This window comes from Balaenoptera physalus (genome assembly GCF_965194825.1).
Source record: "Balaenoptera physalus genome assembly, chromosome: 17".
Classification (NCBI taxonomy): domain Eukaryota; kingdom Metazoa; phylum Chordata; class Mammalia; order Artiodactyla; family Balaenopteridae; genus Balaenoptera; species Balaenoptera physalus.
Window position 1 is genome coordinate 43,917,464 of NC_138895.1, and position 22,908 is coordinate 43,940,371.

At 41.4% G+C, this 22,908-nt stretch overlaps 1 protein-coding gene across 5 annotated transcripts in view; it reads right to left on the bottom strand.

Moving 5' to 3' along the window:
• CDH17 (cadherin 17) overlaps positions 1-22,908 on the bottom strand; it is a gene marked incomplete at its 5' end in the record, with an annotated part of 100,093 nt that overhangs the window by 70,935 nt on the left and 6,250 nt on the right. For 3 of the 5 annotated variants that reach the window (XM_082433420.1, XM_082433419.1, XM_082433417.1), the window contains 2 exons: positions 1,061-1,159; positions 6,416-6,486. In XM_082433420.1, the coding sequence (XP_082289546.1) occupies positions 1,061-1,159; positions 6,416-6,466 (150 nt within the window). Of the gene's footprint in view, positions 1-1,060; positions 1,160-6,415; positions 6,487-18,129; positions 22,482-22,908 lie in introns of those variants that run through there. The other 2 variants (XM_082433418.1, XM_082433421.1) reach the window with 2 other exon arrangements.

Consider the following 22,908-nt stretch of genomic DNA (forward strand, 5'->3'; position numbering starts at 1 on the left):
TGCCCTGCCCTCTCCCAGCACAGGACAGGTGTCCAAGCTGTGCCTTTGCTGGGACACTCCTCTCTTATTAGCCTCCAGCTCTCAAAGCATTTGCTGCTCGCTCAGTGGCGGCTTCCCTGACTGCAGAGGTCAAAGCCTCTAAAATACCCACAGCAGGGCACAGAGATACACGTGCACCCCCAGCAGCTCATACTATGGAGCCCCTTGGCACTAATTTGGTACCAAATGAGAGAAGGTGGGATGAGGCAGCTTTCAGTCTCTCCTCTGTGGATAGGAACTGCCGAAAACAAATGCTTGGACAGTTAACAGAAGGCATCCACCTTAGATGGTAGTTTAGCAACCCTCTGTTGCTCCCCCAGTGCATGGGATGGGAGATCATGGGCACACCCAGAGGCTCATCAAAGTATCCTCAACCACTCCAAGGCCAAGCAGGCTTGCCCAGGGGATTTCTGGTCCGTGCAGTAGTATGTTTTTCTCCCTCTCTCCATTACATTTCCGGGATTATTTCAGTGCCCTTAAAGCTGAAGTCTCTTGCAGTCCACCCCTCAATCTGATGCTTTTCTCAGTTAACTAAATGAGATGACTGCCTCCCAGTGTGCCTTGTCCAACCCATGGGTGAGGGCCCAGGGATGGGCTCAGAGGAGGCGGTGAGGAAAGCAGGCCATTCCAGCGCTAATCCAGAGAACCCTCATCTTCAAATGCTTCAAGCAGCCAGCTCATTGAAGAGACAGATACTCAGATGGCCATGCCACTCCAGAGACAGGTTCCCTTCCCACCCTGGGGGAAGAGGCGGAGTCTACAGGCACCAAGGTCCCCACCCCAGAGATGGGAGTACTTGCCCCAGGCACCACTGAGGAAGTCCGAATGAGGATGTCAGGTAGAGCGTCTTACAACACTGAAGCCACTCATCTCTGTGTTTAACTTAGCTTCTGAAATCATTCTTGGTAATGAGATCTACTATGCCTATATTTTATTTCTGGGTGTACGGTAGATAAAGGAGTAAAAGTCCGCTGAGAGAGCCTGCAAAATCAAGATGACAGTGATCAAGAGCAGCCATTACCTGGAATATGATTTGACTCGGTCCTTGGCCTTCAAAAATAGAAAAGGTCATGGGCTTCAGGGGTCCACTAAACTTTCCCTCTTGGCCATATCCAGTTGTCTGTTAAAAAAAGAAAGAAAAAGAAAATTAGCATCACCATCTACTATGAATGTATATGTGTCACTTGCTGATTTTCTTATGGTTCCAGGACTGATATATGAAACCTAAGATTCTAACCGGGCTCAAAACAGTGTGAAATCTAGTCAAAACAGGCAGGAAGGGATCTAATATTTGTTGAGGCTCTACTATGTCAAAATGGTTTGCTTAGAGCCTAGCACTGCTTTTCTCATTTAACCATTCAAGCAATCACCCTGTGGGGAGAAATTAACACTCTCGTTTTATAAATGAGGCTCACAGAGGTTAGCTACTTGCCCAGAGTAAAACCCATAAGCAGTTGACATGGCACACACACTGGGTTCTAACTGAAGGAAAGTTCATGATCTTCCCACAATGCCACTATGCTGTTAAATTCTACATGGTTTTACATAAGCTTCTTTTTTTTTTTAAATTTTTTTATTTTTGGCTGCATTGGGTCTTCGTTGCTGTGCACAGGTTTTCTCTAGTTCCGGCGAGCAGGGGCTATTCTTCGTTGCGGTGCCAGGGCTTCTCACTGCAGTGGCTTCTCCTGTTGCAGAGCATGGGCTCTAGGCACATGGGCTTCAGTAGTTGCAGCACGTGGGCTCAGTAGTTGTGGCTCGCAGGCTCTAGAGCGCAGGCTCAGTAATTGTGGTGCACGGGCTTAGTTGCTCCGCGACATGTGAGATCTTCCCGGACCAGGGCTCGAACCCCTATCCCCTGCATTGGCTGGTGGATTCTTAACCACTGCACCACCAGGGAAGCCCTACACCAGCTTCTTAAAACCCCTCTATTCCACTCCTGTTGGTTTATAAGGAAATCCATGGCAGATTCCCAGCACACTAGAGTTCAGGCACCTCAAAGACAATTGAACTTTTAAGGGGAAAAAATATGTAGACGTGTTTAGTACAATGCTTGCCTGGCACCCAACAAGAAGAGCTCGCACTTGCTAAATTAGTATATGCTGAGCTTTGTCCTAAACACATTGAATCCCGACAACAACCCTACAGGGTAGATTATTATTGCCAGCTCTGTTTCACCGGTGATTAGACTGAGACACAGAGAGGTTAAGAAATTTGCCCAGGTAGTGCAGGAAGCAGGATTCGAACCTGCAACTCCAGACCCGGCCCTCTTAGCCACTACCCCCACTACACACCAGCAAAAGCAGCCAAGACAGCCTGGGGTGGGGGTCGGGGGGGGTGGGAAGCTGGCAGCATGGGGATGTGCAGGAGGGTGCATTCAGCAGTAGTTCCTGCCATCCCTTCGTCTCCCACCAGGACTGGTCACGAATGGGAGTCGCGAGGCAGAGCGGAGCAGGCAGAACACAGGAAGGGACAGCCAGCCGTAAACCCCCACAGAGAGCACCCTCTGGAACGAAGGATCTAGCACCCACACCGATGCCAGTCCCCCCTCCTTCCCGAGTGGTTCTTTAGGTCTCCTACTTGTTATGGGAATCAGGGGTGGGATAGGTTAGAATCAGAAGTATGATACGGAAAGTTAATGGTTTGGGGAACTGGACAGGTAAAACCAGAAAAGAAAGAAGAACTGGCGAGAAGAGAATTTATTTTCCATTTCTTTATGAGGAGCTAGTACACTCTTATTGTATAGAAACACTGGGAATAACCCAAAAACAATTAGGATGAAATCATGGGGAAGAAGATCTTGTACTATATCCCTTGGTTCATTGAATCTTAAGTTGATCTGGGTTGTCCAACAAAAAAATAGTAACAAACAAGAATACAGAGGACTTTGGAATTTGGTCTCCTCTCCCTCAGAGTTGTGTCAGGCCCTTGGGTTAGCTGACCCCAGCCATCGCCAGCCTCTCTCCCTTGGGAAGACAAGTGATCTCTTTCCCAGACTCCCTTGCTGCTAGGAGGGTGACCAAGTGACCCAGTTCTGGTTTGTGAAACAAAAGGTGGAGTCTGCTGTGTCTGGGTGGAGGTGGGGGAATGGTTCTGGTCAAGATTTTGTATTCCTGATTAAGAAAGACAGATGTGGGTGGCATCTGCCCTGTTCTTCTTGCTCAAGCAATGGACCTCATGTCTGTAGCTGTGGCAGCCATCATGAAACCACGAGGGGACAAACCAGCTCAAACAACGGTGGAGCAAAGAGAAAGAAGCCCAAATCTCTGATAACATCACAGAACTGCTAAACCTGCTCGGGACTGCCCACGGCAGGCTTCTCATTGTCTGAGAAAAATAAATCCCTATTGACTGGAGACACTCTAAATTTGCTTGTAGCTAAAAGCATTCTTAACTGACACAATAATTATATAGACTTCTAGCTCATCAGTTCCTCTCAAAGTGTATTTTCCTCTGGGGGCTCTTCCTCCCTTCCACTCCTTTCCACATCTTCTCCAGCTCCATCAGTTCCTCTGGAAGGCAGGACACAAGAAGTGGGTGCCATGGTTGGTACAGGACAAGGGCAGTGCTTTTTGAGGGGCTACTGCTTAACAGCAAACGGTTTCATCAACTTTCTGCTCACATCAGCAAGCAGTCCATCTTTCAGCTGATCACACCAGTGATGGCATCTATAGGAAAACTACATTAGTCAGGCAAACCTCACAAATAAGCCTGCATTTTTCCCAGGTGGACGAGCTGACTCACCTATGAGAAATAAAGGATAAGTCTCAGCTGCAATGTTCAAAGTTGGGTTGGGTTCTCGTATCAGGGCAACAAATCTCTCTTCCTGCCCATTAACCTGGCTATCTGAGCTATAAAGATTTCAAAATGCATGGGCACATCATGAGTCATCAAGTCATACATCCATAATTGGGAAGAATGCTATGGTGGAAATTTGTGAAAAGAGTTGGAAGAATAAAACCCACCATCTTGCATAAAGAGGTGACAAGTAGGAAGAGAATGGAACTGATATTTTTGAGTGTTTCCTGTATGGCAGCTATGGAACTAGACCCTCCACACACATCATTTCTTCTGATCCTCAACAATATCAGGGAAGCTCTGGAGAAGTCCCACAGCAGAGGCACATGTAATTGGTGCTGCTGTGGGATGGTGCCAGCTCTGTTGGACCACCAAGCCCCAACTCTGCACCATGTTGCTCCACTGCCTTCCAGGCCAGCAAAGGATGCATGCTGTTGTCAGATCTGCCTGCCTAGTAGCCACCGTCATTGTACTTTCCAGCAAGAGTGCTCTGCATTGTTTACATAGTATGTATGTCAGCTCTTCTTCCTTCCGGAAGAAGCATAGTCCCAGGCAAAACTCCAAAATAGTTGGCTTCTCCTTGATTTCCCTGCCTCCCTACTCAGCACTCTTTCCCAAACCCTCTCATCAGTGCCCTTACAATATGTTCATGCAGTGTTTCTAACCCCCTATGAGAACCAGTTCTCAGGAAAGGACAGGAGAGCCACTCATAGTATAGAATAAATGACTGGCAATCACTTTAAATGGCTACCTCTGCTGATTAAAAAAACTTTATGCTGAAGGAAAGAAGCTCCAATGGAACTTCCAGCCTTCACAGGAGGGAGTCTGGGCATAGGGGTTGGTGAAGGCAGAAGAGAAATGGCTCTGTCCCAATGCCCCTGAAATCCCAGCACACAGGTCTCAGCCTCCCTCCTTCACCCAGAGACAGCTGTGCACGTGGCTGTCTCCTGGGCAAGGCTCTTGCTGCCAGCAGCAGTTTGGGCAGTGTTTCTTACTCCAGGTAGAAATCCCACTGGGGTGAGAGCAGGGAAAAAGGAAAACTTACTTTCATCCTTTATCTTGGAAGAAGAATGCATGTCTCCTTCTCAGACAAGAAGCTGATGAGCCTGCTGATGTCAGATTATCGCGACAGAATCTTCTGTCTCTCTTAAGGTCTCACTGTTGTTTCCTAATGTTTCCTAATATAAATCCATAATTATGTATTTAATTTCTAACTTGTTCCAGGCACTGTGCTATGTGCTGAGGCTGCAAAGATGATTAAAACACAGTCCTCCTCATGGAGGTCAGAGTCCATTTGAGTGTAGATGCTGAATATTTAAAATGTGGTAGTAATACTAATAGCTAATATTTATCAAGCCCTTAGACTGTGCCAGTCATTGATCCAAGGGCTTTATAAATGCATTATCTCATTTAATTGCCACATAAGGCAAGTACTATTATTAGACCCATTTCACAGGGCAGAAAACTGAGGTTCAGAGCTTAGTAACTCACCCAAGTTCTTGTCACTGATCAATAGCAGTGCCAAGTTTGAACTAGGCACTGACTTCACCACCATTCTGAGATAATATAGATAGCAAAGGACATCTGAGAGGGTAGGAGGAGGAGAGAAGTCAAGTGGGGATGTTGGACCCAGTCCTTAGGCAGTCTTAGCTACAAGCTTCAAGCCCAGGTCTGTGAGGATGCACCTTGCTCATAAGGTTTGAACTGCAGATTTTCCCCCCAAGGGGAAAGCTCTGGTAGGTTTACAAGTTTGGCTGTATTTCACTCTAAATATTTTGAACTGTGTGGGCTCTCAGGGGCTCTCTGGAGCTTGAAATTCAATATGTTATATTTGGGTTTTAGAAGAAAGGAACCAAGATTAGAGGTATGAGGATCTAGTAGCTTCCTTCTAAGGAGAAAGCAAATGCTTCCCCATAATCTTGCTTCATAATACAACAGATTTGGAAAGTGTATAACCTTTATGAGCTTAATAAGGAGAGTGAAGACGGCATCCCTGTCTCTACCGGAGGTTAAGATCTGGTCTCCCCAGTTTCCATCCAGCTCCAACTTCTAGAAGCCCGAGTCGATAGGGTTAGCTCAACAAGTGACTAAGCACAAATTTGGTCAGAAAACTCCAAGCCATATACGGGAAGAAAAGTACAGAGCAGAGAAGGGTCAAAAATGGAGAAAATGCTTTTCTTAATTTTGGTGGTAATTTCTCATGGTCAAAGTTAAAAAAAAAAAAAGTCATGATTAAGGGACATAGACTAACACATGTATCAGTATACTTTTCTTTCCAGATTCCCTGAGCTGTATGCAATGGTCTAAAGCTAAGTAGATGGATTTGTTTAAACCTTGCCTGTGAAGTGGCATTGGCTTTTAAGAGCTGAGGAGAAAGCACATCTCTGGTTGAAGGTTGGACATATGACTTGTAGCTATTTCAACAAAAATAGTCCATCGGGGCAAAGTGTCCTTTGTTCGCAATGAGTTCATTTTGATAGACTATTTTTTAAATGATGATAGCCGTTGCTTCCCTGGTACGGGGTAGAAGGATGACTGGAAATATTCTACTAAATAAATAAAGAACATTCTCTTCTCTTACCAAGTAAAGTGCAAAGAGACACAAGCAGTGCAGTTGGGCTTGCAACATCATGGTTTTCTCTATTCAAACTCCTGTGAATAAACCGGAGATAAGTTGATTAGTTGCCATCCTGTTAAAACCATGTTTCTCCAAGCATAAAGGATCATTGGATGATATTCATTTATAAACCTAGTAGAATGCATCCTTGAAGTTCAGCCTCTCCTCTGTGGAACAGCCTGGACTTCCAGAAGCTTCCTGATACCTTGTCCACAGCAACTACAAGTCAACATCCGGAAACAAGCATGTGCTAATTCCATCTTTACTAACCGCTTCACTTTATTAGTCTTCTTCATTTAAGAGTCTTAAATGATAGGCAATAAGTACAATTTTCACTCATTATATGTGTGTGGGATATATGTTTTGGCAAATGCCACAATAACTAGATACTGAAATTTTAGTGGTGCTGATTCAAAGCTGCAAATAGATGAGCTTCTTCAAGCAGGAAGAACCCAAGAATGTTCACAACCCTTCATTCAAAGACCTCACCAGCTGCCTCTTTGCTCTTCTAAACCTTGCTGTTAACTATGCAATACATCTAAGGAAAAAATGTACTTCTTATTACTTCAAAAGCCACCCAATAAAAATCCAGACTCTGCCCCTCTTCTATTCTGTTCAATGTTATTTTTCCTTTTTCCTTGTGCCTTTGCATTTCACAGAAATTATAACTTTCACCCTAAGACACGTCATGACTAACTGATTTTAAGATCTGAGATAAATTTTCCACATGGCCTGTAAAGCAGGGTTGTTGCCTATCATAATATTGGACTGCTAAAACAAAACAAAACAAAAAACCAGGGAAATGAAGAATGCATTCACTTCACTAAAATTCCAATTATTTTATTGCCTCTAGGGATTGTGGATGATCTTGGTTTATTTCTTTATCTTTTTCTTTATTTTTTAAAGTTTTCTACATTGAACTTATATCATCAATATAATCCGCATGGGAAAATGGTTATAAAATTCTAACTACTCTAAAAATTTAGACCCTGAAACTGTTTAATTCCTTATTTTTGGATAGCTTATATTTGAACTTTGAAAAGGTCAAAGTACTATCCCATTTTAGCTTCACAAATGCCCCGGGAGATAAAGATAGAAATGAGCATTTATCAAGCATCATTCTATAGGGTAGATTAGTGGAGGGACCTTTACAAACAGAATGACAGAGGTGGAGAAGGTAAACTCTGAGTCAGCCTGGACCGGAAACCCAGCTTGGCCTTTCATTAGCTGTGTGGCTATGGGTATACTACTTAATCTCTCTGTGCCTCAGTTTCCTCAAATGGAAAATACATAGCAATTGCTCAGTAATAAAGCAATTGCTCAGTAATGAGTGCTCTTATGAGTTTATCACAGACATAATGAGTTAGGAAATGTTACTCTTATTTTGTACATGAGGAAATTGAGGTTCAAAGTTAAGCCATTCACCTAAAGACACATAGCTAGAAAGTGATATTGCCGTGTTTCCAACCAGATCTGTCAGATGCCAAAGTCCAAAGAGTCTTTCGAGTCTTTCTGCTATACCCTACACAGTGTGATAGCCGAAGAGACGTAGCTGTAGGTGTAGAGATGTAGAGACGTATAAAATGTACATATTGCTTGTACATGTTATATAAATGAAGCAACTTGTCCCAAGGATCTACAGCTATTTTAAGGAAGAGCTAGGACTACACCCCTTCAATGCAATTAGATCTGTAAATTTTGTGAATGCTTAGAAATGAGCTTTTGCAACAGAATTAGTCCGGTCTATGTGTCCAAACATCATTTTAGAATTGGCTCCTTATCAAACACAAACAAGACATTTTTCTGCTGCTTTAGACTGCTCACGGGGTTTGGAAACACACAGAAACAAATAACAATCGCAGGTTCTAGCATATTGCAATATGAAATGTATCTAAATGAATAAATTGGTATTCTTAAGTCTAACTAGTCTTTTTTTATATTAGCCAAATAAACATGATCAGCTATCAACCAATATTTGCTTATGTAAAAATACAGACAATAATGACACATTTGAGGATCTTTCTCCTCAAACCCCTCAGCGTTCAAGAACTTTTATTTATTTATTTTTATTTTTTTGGAGGGGCTGCATTGGGTCTTCGCTGCTGCACGTGGGTCTTCTCTAGTTGCAGCGAGTGGGGGCTACTCTTCAATGCGGCGCGCGGGCTTCTCACTGCTGTGGCCCGTCATCCCCTTTGCGGAGCACGGGCTCCAGGCGCACAGGCCTCAGCAGTTGCGGCTCGCGGGCTCTAGAGCTCAGGCTCAGTAGTTGTGGCGCACGGCCTTAGTTGCTCCGTGGCACGTGGGATCCTCCTGGACCAGGGCTGGAACCCGTGTCCCCTGCATTGGCAGGCGGGTTCCCAACCACTATGCCACCAGGGAAGTCCCTCAAGATCCTTTAAATGCTGTTCCCACTTTACTCTTCTGGCCTTATCTCCCACACCCACCACACCCAGTAATGCTGAGCACCCCATGGACTTTGCACCGAGCTTCCCTGTCTCCACGCTTTGTCACTGGCTGTTCTCCCCACCCGTCACAGGGCCCCACCCGGAGTAAATGACAATTGATATTTTCTGAATCAAGCTGGATTGAGATTATCCTTTCTCACTTCTACTTTTACTTCTCATACCCTACCATCTAAGACCAACTTATTCATTTATTTTAAAATCACTGAATTTAATAATTCTATTATGTGCCAGATACTGTGCTAAGAACGGGGATGACAAAATAAGGGGTACAGGGTCTGCTTCATGGAGCTAGAACCTACGTCCTTCATGAACTCTCCCTGATTTCCAGCCAGAAGCATCTTCCTCTCAAGGCCCCTCCTGCCTGCCTTTTACTTTTTATCAGGTATTTACATGTCTGTGTTGCTGCCTCTACTAGAATACAAAATCCTTCAAGACAGAGACCTCATTTTAAAATTATATTTTTGGGGCTTCCCTGGTGGCGCAGTGGTTAAGAATCCGTCTGCCAATGCAGGGGACACGGGTTTGACCCCTGGTCTGGGAAGATCCCACATGCCGCGGAGCAACTGGGCCCGTGAGCCACAACTACTGAGCCTGTGCGTCTGGAGCCTGTGCTCCGCAACAAGAGAGGCCGCGAGAGTGAGAGGCCCGTGCACCGCGATGAAGAGTGGCCCCCGCTCGCCGCAACTAGAGAGAGCCCTCGCACAGAAACGAAGACCCAACACAGCCAAATAAATAAATAAATAAACTTATTAAAAAAAATTATATTTTTTTAACCTCTCATGGCTCTTCATAGTATGGCTTGCACATACTAAGCTCTCAACAGATGTTTGTTAAATTCTAAAACACTTGTGATTGTCTAAGATTGGTATTCTATGAATTTGTCCAATCTATAAGAGCTTTCAGAATAAACAGAAAATGTTAAAGGAAACTAATTTGAGATCTAAAGGTTTATTCTGATGCAAAGTAATAAATTTTTATTGTTGATGAAAAGGATTATTTCTCTTTTAAATACATGAACAGATTTCTGTTCAGTAAATAGGTTAAGAACTGGTTGATATATATACCATCTCCACTTGAAATGATTTTTTTAGCACTTTTCAATCTTCCAAAGACATGTAAGTTGAATGATAAAAAACAAATAAAAATAAAATTAAAAAATAAAAAATAAATGCCTTATTTTAGTCAGATGCTCAAACAGACCACCGTCCGGGGTGTTTTAATGGAACCTAAAAAGTAAACGTAGCATTACACTCATCCTTTCTTTTGTCATTTACATTTAGTTTCATCCTTCACAGAAGGGTTTCTGGTGGGAAACAGAAGTAATTGCTTTCTGCTCCCATGCCTAGGGTCTTGTGATTTCTTTGTGGACAAATGTATCACACCATGTGGTTGTTAGATTGGCTGGTTTGGATCCTGGCTCCTTCACTGACTCATGTCTACTCATCTGTAAAGCAAGGATAATAAAGTATCTACTTTTGAGAGTTATGGGACTCAATAAGTTAATATTTTGAACAGTGTTTGTCAAATAAAAATTCCTGCTGCCACCCAAGTTTGCTTAGTCAGAAATTAAATATTGTCCCACAGGACAGCTCCTATCACAATTCCCAGCTTTCAATGGCCCTGGCCATAAGGATACTCAAAAAGCACCCTTCACAACAACACCCTCACAGCCAAATGAAGTGGCCAGGCAAAGGCTTCGTCTGAATGATCCAAGGCAAACTACACCACTACTAGGATTATTCCAGAAGAGGACTTCAGCCTCTCAAACAAGTCTTGCCTGTATTTCCTCTTCTTACAGACATAATTTCACTAATGAATACCACATCCTGGATCATAATGATGCTGGAGGGAAACCATGGTTTATAACTGAAATTGCCTAAAATCACCAAGCCATACACACTTGTTAGATTATTTCACAAACCCTACTTGGCAAAGGATTGGAGTAGATTTCCAGATAATTCAGTGACATTCCGTCTGAACTACCTGAAATAGTTGATACAACCATCTGCTGGGAATTTTTGCTATTTGTCAGGGTTTCCTCAGGTACAAAGACTAAATTCAGACAGTTTCTATGGCAACTATCTGAGACGGCAAGTACATCCTTAGCAACAGAGGTCAAAGGTTTAGGGGGGTTTTGAAAAGCCACCACCACTTGCTTTAATCTTGGACCATTTACACATGCAGAATCAGGGCTGCTGGACTTGCAGATTAAGGCTGAAGGCTTCATTTAATTCACCGTAGCCCAGACAACACTGAAACCCTCCATATCCTGAATCTGTGTCCAGCCAGGATAACATCACAAAGGCAGCTAACATCTACTAGAAGCCCTTTGTCTCAGCACATGCTGAGAGATTTATATGAATTATCTTATTGATTTTTCATAAGAACCCTATGAAGCAGGTACTGTTAAAATTTCTCTCTCAAAGATCAAAAATCAAGAGGTGAGGGTCAAAAAAGTTACCAGACTTGTACAAGATCACACTGCCTGGCTAATTTCACACCTATACTCTTATTCATATATTATTCTCTCTATGAAAGCACAAGCATCCTGATAAATAAGATATCTAGCAGTACTGAATCTATTATACATCTTTCCAAAAATTCAAAAAGGTTTTTTGTCACTACATAGCTGCTCTTCTTCTTCAGATGCTGACATGAGTCTGCCTTCTCAGAGGGCCATCAGCCTAGGAGTTTGGCTCCTACAGCACATCTATTTCTGATTTGTACCCTCTCTCCTTCTCATTTCCTTCTGACCTTCACCTCAGCAGTCTCTTATTTTTTAACCAAGCCAAGTGTTATGGGTTGAATGGTGTCCCCTGCCTCAAAATTCATGTTGGAGCCTAACCCCCAAGTACCTCAGAATGTGATCTTATTTGGAGACAGGGTCTTTACAGAGGTAATGAAGTTAGAACTAAGTCATTAGGGTGGGCCCTAATCCAATATGACTGGTGTCCTCATCAAAAGGGAAAACTTGGATGTGGAGACACACATAGAGGAAAGACAACATGAAGACACATGGGGAAGACAGCCGTCTGAGAGCCAAGGAGAAAGCCCTCAAACCAATCCTTATGGCCCTCAGAAGGAACCAGCCCTGCAGACACCTTCATTTTGGACTTGGAGCCTCCAGAACTGTGACACAATAAATTTCTATTGCTTAAGCCACTCCGTCTGTGGTACTTTGTTACAGCAGCCCTAGCAAACTAACATATCAAGGAACTCTAGTTTTGACTGACAAAGGCACTGCTGTCCCAGGATAGGGTGGCCTCAGATGGGGTTTTATCCAGTTATTATACATGCAGTGCCCACGGCATCCCAGGGGGTCCACTCCAAGCTTGATCGAATCTCCTGCTGGGCTCCAGAGACTCCAAGAGACATTTTTAGACACTCCTGTCATTTCCCCATTTATCTGAGTAAGGACAGGAAATTTCTAGGTCTCAGTTCTCAAAATCTACAAGTAAATCAATACATAAGCACTGATTTTTTCCCCTCTCTTACAAAAGCTAAGTGATAGGTAAACCTTAAATCGAGTCAGTCATGGCTCATCCTTTTTGTTAAAAAAAAAAAGTTAAGGGCTTTGAATTAAAACGCTTCACCATGCTCTAAGGCTAAACCACACATTTCCAAAGAACAAAGAAGGTACAGAAGGAGAGGACTGCAAAATTTGTTTTCAAATATTATAAGTGATGTGGACAGGAAAGAATGTGACTAGAATTCATAACATCACCAGAACCAAACAGCACCAAATATCCTGTGTGCCATTTAGTTTACCTCTGCATAGTATATTGCTAAGAGCAGCATAAATTATACAGCAAGGCCAGATATGAATAAAGATCAGATAAAAAGCTTGCTCACACCATTGTTCATCAAGTATTGTTCAGATCAATCATGCCCATCTTTGTGTTCTCACTCACAAATCTCTGGCACCAATTACATCACTTAAGGTTTAGAGAAAATCACAGGAGGATCTGACCAATTTGCACTCTTGGCAAATTAAGGACCCAATGAAAGTGACCATTAATAAGCTAGAAACAAACAGGCAGGCATAAAATCTGGGCTGCTGCCTGGCACTTCAGACTGATTAGGAGGGAGGAAGGAAGGACCAAGGAAGGAAAACAAAGGGTGGATTGCCCCCTCAGCACCCAACATACACATAAATGTAAGCACTTTGTTCTCTCACTAAACTTTGCAATAAGTATGCCAATCTTTCAGCATATGAAAATCTGGATTTACACATATGCAAAATTGAGGGTGATTTCTTACTTAATCAATAGGTTCATGATCAGGTAAATAGTCTTATGAGAGGATAGATGGCTCCTCTTAAAATATTTTAAATTTCTATGATTGACTTAAATACAAATTACAAGCATAATTATTAAAGAAAATAATAATGAGTTCTAAGGAATATTTTAGGAAGTGTGCTCACTCTTACTCCCAGCCAGCTATTGTCCCACCCGGCACTCCCCCAGCCTGAGCAAGGGAAGGGGCAGCAGGGGTGAGGAGGTCAGAGGGAAGGGAGGCCCCGCACATGGGGACACAGATGGCGACCCACCCCCCCCATGGTGCTTCTCTGACGTCTGAAGCAGGTTGGCAGTAAGGATGTCAGTGGTGAGTTCTCTGAGGTGCACAGGTTTCCACCCCAGAAACTCTACAAGGGAGACAAAGGGAGGACTTTCTTTCTTCCATATCTAGCAGAACAACATCACAAGGGTCTTTTCTGGCCTAAAAAGGAGGGTAGAAATCACTATTTCTCAAAAAAGTGGCTTAATTATTTTTGACAAAGTGTTGCTTCATGCATTATACAACATTTCTTTGTGTATTATAAAGTGCACAGATGAGTATTTTGTCAAGATAATAAAACTGCACATTCTGGCCTTAGAAATTCAGTACGAGGTAAATCTCAATTAGATCCCATCCCATATGGTTTAAACACTGAGATTTAAAACAAAACAAAACAAAAGACTTGCTATAATACTAGCTCATTTATGAGGTGACCTTGAGGCAATGACAAAAATGCAGTCATGCTCGAGTGTAGTAGGCTAACTTTCTGATTTCTGTAATTAAATCATAATTGACAACTGGGATGGGCAAAAGAGTAAGGCAGAAATAAATTTAGTTCTGTCTTCATAAAGGATGCCATACCACTATGAAATCTCACTCATTGGCTAGTTTTTTTTAATAACTGAAAGTTTAAAAAACTAGCATTTAATGAACATTTACTAAGCTAAGTACTTTGGAAGACTTATTTCATTTAAGTTTCACAACAATCCTATAGGCAGGTCCTGTTGCCATCCCACAGGGCAGGAAACAGCTCAGAGAGGTTGAGAAAAGGGTGTCAGTCTGACTGCAGAGACCAAGCACAGACCCTCTGTGTGAGGAAGATGTGCTCATCCTTAGTTTAAATATTCTTTAAGGGCATAAATCTACCTTTCTGATTTCTCTTTATCTCTTACTCAGCAACACAAGTCCTAAAGTTTTAAAATAATTAACATACGGTAAGAAATCATTGATTCAGAATATCATGGATGAGAGAACTCAGTGTCAGTCTTACAGAATATTTTAAGAGATATTAAGTTTTCTTTGTGTCACATACACAATAAGCAAGGATATCTTCATCTGTTATATATGCATAAGTGAAAAAATCATCTTGAGTATGGTTAAAACCTCCACCACTAGGTGAATGTCTGCTTTTATTAAGTTAATATTTCTTATACCTCAATAAACACTCATGTTTGTTCTCACAAGTAACAAATAGATAGATAGATATTCCCCTAACAAAATTCAGTACTCTTTCCTTGTTTAATCATTGGGGAGACCACAGAACAACTAGCCCCTTTTAAATTCAACACCAGAGGTTTCTGAAGGAATACAATTTTATGCCAACAAATAAATATGTATATTTCTATCTGTGTAAACTAACAGCCATAAAAGCATTTATTTGTCAGCCTTTGGAGAAAGGGACACAGTGGTGTTCAGCTTTCCTTCTCAGACTCATCTCTCTTGACCTGGAAGAAAAGTGAGAGCACACTCTCCAGAGAGTTCCTTTGACAAAGGAATAGGAAGTCGAGTTGCTGCCAGGATATATTTTGCTTTTCATAAAAGAAAGGAGGAGGTACCAGAAATGCAATCTTCACCTTGAATGACAATGACTTTTCCCAGGGGACATCTTAGCAAGTTTCAAAGGATGCCACGCCCACACCTCACCAGAAGGCTTATAGTGAAACATCAGAGGGGCTTTAAAATGCCTCATTAATGCTGTCCCGCAGGTCTCTGAGACTGTCCTCAGTTCTTTTCATTCTTTTTTCTTTATTCTGCTCTGCAGTAGTTATTTCCACTATTTTGTCTTCCAGGTCACTTATCTGTTCTTCTGCCTCAGTTATTCTGCTATTGATCCCTTCTAGAGAATTTTTAATTTCATTTATTGTGTTGTTCATCATCATTTGTTTGCTCTTTAGTTCTTCTAGGTCCTTGTTAAACGTTTCTTGTATTTTCTCCATTCTATTTCCAAGATTTTGGATCATCTTTACTATCAGTATTCTGAATTCTTTTTCAGGTAGACTGCCTATTTCCTCTTCATTTGTTAGGTCTGGTGGGTTTTTACCTTGCTCCTTCATCTGCTGTGTGTTTCTCTGTCTTCTCATTTTGCTTCACTTACTGTGTTTGGGGTCTCCTTTTTGCAGGCTGCAGTTTTCGTAGTTCCCGTTGTTTTTGGTGTCTGCCCCCAGTGGCTAAGGTTGCTTCAGTGGGTTGTGTAGGCTTCCTGGTGGAGGGGACTAGTGCTTGTGTTCTGGTGGATGAGGTTGGATCTTGTCTTTCTGGTGGGCAGGTCCAATACTGGAGAGGGTGTGGAGAAAAGGGAACCCTCTTGCACTGTTGGTGGGAATGTAAATTGATACAGCCACTATGGAGAACAGTATGGAAGTTCCTTTAAAAACTAAAAATAGAACTACCATATGACCCAGCAATCCCACTACTGGGCATATACCCTGAGAAAACCATAATTCAAAAAGAGTCATGTACCATAATGTTCATTGCAGCTCTATTTACAATAGCCAGGACATGGAAGCAACCTAAGTGTCCATCTACAGATGAATGGATAAAGAAGATGTGGCACATATATACAATGGAATATTACTCAACCATAAAAAGAAACGAAATTGAGTTATTTGTAGTGAGGTGGATGGACCTGGAGTCTGTCATACAGGGTGAAGCAAGTCAGAAAGAGAAAAACAAATACCGTATGCTAACACATATATATGGAATCTAAGAAAAAAAAAAAAAAAAGTGGTCATGAAGAACCTAGGGGCAAGATGGGAATAAAGACACAGACCTACTAGAGAATGGACTTGAGGATACGGGGAAGGGGAAGGGGAAGCTGGGACAAAGTGAGAGAGTGGCATGGAGTTATATACACTACCAAACGTATAACAGATAGCTAGTGGGAAGCAGCCGCATAGCACAGGGAGATCAGCTCGGTGCTTTGTGACCACCTAGAGGGGTGGGATAGGGAAGGTGGGAGGGACAGAGACGCAAGAGGGAAGAGATATGGGGACATATGTATAACTGATTCACTTTGTTATAAAGCAGAAACTAACACACCATTATAAAGCAATTATACTCCAATAAAGTTGTTAAAAAAAAAAAAAAAAACCTCAAAAAAAAAATAAAATAAAATGCCTCATTAAAAAAAAAAAGCAAAACTCAAGTGTTTTCTCATCCTCTCATATTATTTGACCCCACTTCTTTGGCATAGAATTGGTTTCTCCCTTGCACAATGGACGATGTAGTTATTGCAGCACTACTCATTTTTTCCCCTAGAGAATGAAACAGCAACTTCTCAGTTTGACCTGCATCACCTGCTTGAACTTTCTCATGGAAAGAAGAGTTAATATTCATTGAACGTCTGTTGAGTGTCAGACAAGGTACTGAGTTCTTTACACGCTGATCTAATTTACTCTCACAACCACTTGGTTAGGCAAATATCTCCATTTTGTAGATGAGAAAATTAAGGTGCAGTGAGCTTAAGCAATCTGTTCAGTGCCTGCTGGCTGGTAAATGATGAAACTGGCCTAATCCATCTGCCCAACCCTGAAGACTCATAAACTATATACCTAACAGTCCATGATAAACCCTCACTCACACTATAGTCCATGATAAACCCTCACTCACACTATAGCCCATGATAAACCCTCACTCACACTATAGTCCATGATAAACCCTCACTCAGTAAGACTCATTTGTTTCCTGGTAAGAGCTGAATGCCATCCATTTTCCATGTCATCTAAACATATGCTTTCTTCTTCTTTCAAATTATTCCTCTCTTGCTATCTAAGTTTTTGAAGAAAAATAAAGACAAGAAAATATTAGAGAATACATTGCTCTTCCAATCTCCTGTTTGGCATCCCCCATCACAGAGGGCATCTGTTCCCAGAAAGTCACTCACTCACAATGAAGAAAAAACTGAGACAGAGGCAGGGGCTGGACCTTTGAAGACACCAATAAGCTGTACATGTTTAGACATCTCAAAATAATCACACATTAGTTGATGTTACGTCTGCCGATGTGGCCGAAAGAATGACCAGAATCTGACCAACATACACACCAGCCTTGCTTTCCCAATTGGGAAGGCAGATCTGTTTTCAAATCTTATTCCACTTCTTTTAAGAAAGGGCTTTTTTCCTCCTATGGCTTTCCCCTTCCCTGCTGTGTCCTGGGCAGTCAGTCCTAAGAATCCTAAATTGAATCTCACTCTCTGAGAAGTAAAGAGAATGCTCAGTTTTTGAAGACCACATCTGAGAGATGACACTTCGTAAAAATGAGATTCCAGCCCTGATTTGTAGAGTGTAAGAGCCCCAGGGCATCTCAGGGCTAGGAACTTTTTTTATATTTTAATTACAAAGAATGGGTGTAATCCACATTTAAACAACCAAAAGCTTACTCTTTTCTTTAATGCCACTACCAAGCGAGATTCAAGCCAAACCACTTCATCAAATGAATTTATAAAAGTTATAGACTAATAAAAAGAAACCACGAAAGAAGTTATGCTTGGTAAGCAAAACTTATCACACTAGAAATAAACTTTCCTTCCCAGCAAATGACACATAGCACCCCTCAAGGAATAAATTTGTCCAGCAACTTAAGTAATCCCGCCACCATCTATTCTGTCATTCTTAAAGAAATATACTATCGACATAGTTAAGACATGTCAACGCTTACCTTTCTGTAAGTAACAAAATGGTCGTTAAAAGTTATTTTTCTTCCATTCAACTGTTGAGACTCTTGCTGGGACTTGAGTGTCTTCCCCAGAGGACACTCCCTCTGCTCTGCTCTGCTTCCCCAGCCTCTCCCTTCACCTTCAGTCAAACATTAACCATCGACTGGCTTTATTGATTTTCAGGAACCATCAGATGTCATAAAAGGTATTGTACTCCAGGAAAGAAATGCGTTTGTACCAAAAGAAGTTAATTCACATCTAATACATCTCAAAACAGGTTTCTGAATTTTGGAATGTAGGTTTAATAAATTAGAAGACAAGAACAAGTTAAAGTGGAAAAACTCTCTGTGTATTCAACTATCTGTAGAGTGCGAGGTCCATGACATCCAAGAGTTTCATCCATATTTTGCTCCCCCACCACTTAGCACAGAAGACTCAGCTGACATATATTTGTGTAGATTCCGTCTTAAACACAGACAAGCACAGGGTGCCATGTCTGAGCAGTGACTCAGTTCATTGATAACCAGCCACGAGAGACATGGGAAATGACTCAGAAGGTACAGCCAATGATGCAAACGGGCTGCACCTGTTTCTGAAACCCAAGGGTCCTCTTCAAAGTCTGCATGAAACAACCAGCAGTAGCCTTCCCCCAAAACACAAACCAAGTCCTTTTTCTCACCACTCTGAGAATGGATTTGCCTGAGAGCAAGTTACTACTTTTTTTCACTCAGAATGAGGTTTCCGATTAAACAACATGGCCCCAGATTTCTTAAGTCAAGGGCTCTCTTAGACAGATTCCTGATTCCCACCCCTCAGTCACTCTTGGAATCTACACTAAAGATGAGAATCAAGGTCACCTTTGTGTCAAATTTGATATCCATTCTGATATTCATTTCTGGGCTTCTCCTGAGTTGTGTTGTGTTTTCCATCTGCCTCTAGGTGTGCATCTAGCACAATGAAAGCACAAGAGCACAGCCCACTATTTAGATGGGCTTCTTGCTTCCCAGATCCCCTTCAGAAGACTTAGTGATTGCTCTAAGCTTCGTTTTTTTTTTTTTTTAAACAATCACTTTTGTTAATTATTTATTTATTTATTTATTTATGGCTGTGTTGGGTCTTCGTTTCTGTGTGAGGGCTTTCTCTAGTTGGGGCAAGTGGGGACCACTCTTCATCGCGGTGCGCGGGCCTCTCATTATCCCGGCCTCTCTTGTTGCGGAGCACAGGCTCCAGACGCGCAGGCTCAGTAATTGTGGCTCACGGGCCTAGTTGCTCCGCGGCATGTGGGATCTTCCCAGACCAGGGCGCGAACCCGTGTCCCCTGCATTAGCAGGCAAATTCTCAAACACTGCGCCACCAGGGAAGCCCTAAGCTTCGTTTATCTTGGGGACCGTGAAGTGAAACCACCTAGTTGCATGCCAGTGGTTAGCATACTCAGTGCACCAGAAGGCCCAGGAACGATCCTTCTTCCTCTGTCTCACAGCCAAGATAACCACATTTAGGGAAATGAGGTCAGTGAGGCTAAGCAGCTCTCACTTTCTTAACACCTGTGCCCTCCCCTGAGCTGACTGAAATGACCTTGTTCCACAAAATCAAATAGCTTCCTCTTGTATGTTTCACCTCCCGAATCAATGACAAGAATCTCATGGCATTGCTCTGAAAGGAGTTTGCTTCTTCTTTGGAAATATTTGGTACTTTCTAATAAGGTATGCAAAAAGTACATTTAAATCTATAAAGTTTTCTGTAAAAGAATGTATATATATATATGTATCACTTTTAACCATTGTTTCTTAGCAATATTATACAGCTATGTTCATAGTATATGTTAAAAAAGATGTTTTCTTGTTTAGTCTTTACAACATGGCCTGAAGTGGATTCCATCTTCTAAACAGAAAACAAAGGCACAGAGGGGTTTTACCTCTTGCCCAAGTCACGCAGCCTGTGATTACAGAATCAGGACTCCAGCCCTCGTCTGTCTGAGTCAAAGCCCAACCTATTCACCACAAGTGTTGAATTTGCCAGATTATTTTCCTTCTGACTCCAAGTAATAAAAAATCTACAGGAAGAAATCCCTCTGTGTGAGGCCGTTACTGAAGGGAGATGGCCAAGTTCCTGAACTGGGCTTTCCTATATATTTTATGCTACCTCTAGGCTGTAGCTTCCAAGTCAGAGAATCAGATTGATTAAACTCTAAAAAAGCCATCAGAGAAATTAACAGGTGATTGCATCTCTGAATTATAAAGGCTTTTCCTGTGCTCTCCACAATAACAGGTTAGCATGGTTCTCAGAGCTGTGTGTTTCATCGTTTGTGTATTAAATTATACATTTATAATTTATAAAATTATCTGGATTTTATAATTCTAGATTAAATCCAAAGATTAAGAGCATGCATGTTTTGCCCTGTGTTTCAGAGTGAACACCATTGCATTTTAGGAACCCATTTTCACACAAAAATGAGGCATTTCTAGTTCAGTAGTTTAATACTGGCTCAGTAATAATAGGAATAATAAGGAAAATCTAATTGATGAAGATTACTAATTCCCTGTATCAGAGTGAAGTAGACATAAATTATGTATATGATGGAAACAAGTGAACAATTGGAAAGATTTGGGCAAATACTTCATGGTATTAAAACATATTAGCACTTCTGTCTATAATAATGTTTTAGCCATTCCTCAAACATTAGCCCTAGAAAATATGTAAGTAATATTTAATTTTTGGACAGTGCTAGTCAGCAATGAGTAAAGTTTGGATAGCCTCCCAGATAAAAACTTTATGAAATTTGGAATGACTCTTAAAATTCAAAGTATGTTACATTTTTAATATTCCTATTATTTAAAACTCGTGGTAAACGAAGTCTACAAATGTTAAATTTTTCCATTTTTCATGCACTTGCACTTTAACATGGACTTTATTTGCATTACATATCATGTGTCTTGAGAACATTTTATCATGGGCCTATCAACATACAGCCTCACCTGACAGAAGTTGTATAATACATACATACGTAACAATAATATTTTTAAATTACTCGATATCTGTCTCTTAAGGTTAACTTAATGATGGCAGAAACTTTGTCTTCCATTAGCACTCAGTAAATACTTTTTAGAATTGAACTCCTTTCAGTTGTTTAATTCCATAATTCCAAATAGGATTGCAGGCAGGCTCAACCAAGGCTGATGGGAACCCAGACAAGTGAATGATTTTGTACCCCCTCAAACCAATATTTTACATCTTTTGTTCCATATTTATTTAGTGGGATGAGGTGAAACTAATTTTCTGCTAGTGAATGTTTGAGGCTGAAGCAGAATTTTCCCTAATTCCTTTCACTGGCCAGGACAGTGTCCATTTAAATATAAGCAATACACCCCCTACTTTTACAGCTCTTATACTTGTCTGTGGGTTTGTTTGAGTTTGGGATTCTTTTGATGTTGTTGTTTTGGGCAATTTTCCACACCAGGACACTTTAAGGAATTATTAAATGATTTAAGACCTAGATAAGAAAATAAATCACTAATGCTAAGAAACACCAAACCATACATAATGCAGTTGCAAAATCTTAGCTAAGAGTCACCTGTGTTCAACCTAAAAATATTCAAAAAATACAGTTTGAGGCTAATAAAGAGGTTTTTTCCCCTGCTATCTATTTTGGCAGAAGTAGATCCGGTTTGCAGTTGTTTATTTCAGGAATATTTTTACTCCATCTATAGATGGTTGCTCCAGGCAATTAGGCAAGGTCCTTAATCTGGCGCTAGTTACCCATGTCAGGAAACTGCTAGAGAATCTTATGACTGGAATGGTTAGTAAATATCCACATCAGCCATACATTGGACAAATGCCGCCTAGAGCTTTCTAAATCTGGAGAGTTTATTAAAACTGGGCCTTATATCATGAGATCCTGGTTCAGTAGGTCTGGGGTGCATCCCAGGGATCAACATTTTTAAAGCCCTCTGGATTCCTTATGTGGGTAATCACATGGACCCTACGCTGAGAAACACAGCTTAAGGATTCTGTGCTTTATCCACCAGTAAATATTCTTTAGCAAGGCCTGTGCTTGATATTAATTTCCCCCCATCATTTAGGATCCATTTCTGCAGGATCTGTCTCATACAACACTGCAGTTGGCTTGATGTTGTACATGCAGACTGAATCTGGCAGACACAAAGATGCTCATCTTGCCTCAGACATTTTTTTTTCACAGTCTACTGAATGTTTTATTTGACCTCAGTTTTTTTCTTAATTCCAAGAAATTACAATAATCTTGTTGGTTTTCTGAGACCTATCTCTGTCTCTCTTATCAGATTTCACCAGCATGGGTCATTCCTCATATCCAGTTCACTGCCCAGACCATTGCATCTTTTTTTTTTTTTTTTTTTTTTTTTACATTTTAAATATCTTACAATTTTATTTTTCAATCATACATCAATAAAGCTGAAAAAAAAATCCCTAGTAGCACCTACACAGAAAAAAATAATTAATTAATAATTAATTAAAATATTGGGGGGAGAAAGGAAGTGGTGCTAAAGAACCCACAGATGGGCTCAGTTCCAGCACCACACAGTCATGTTCATAATGGAAGGTGCTCAGGGTCTAAGATACAGAGCCCGGGGGAGTCAGGGCAAGGCCTCACCCTGGTCACATTTGAGCATAGATGGGTAGGAGTTTGCTAAAGGGATTGCTGGGGAGTGCCATTAGGGTTCTTCAGACAAACAGAACCTATAGGGTGTATATGTGTGTGTGTGTACAGGTGCATTTGTATGGAGACAGATTTTTTTTTAAGGAAC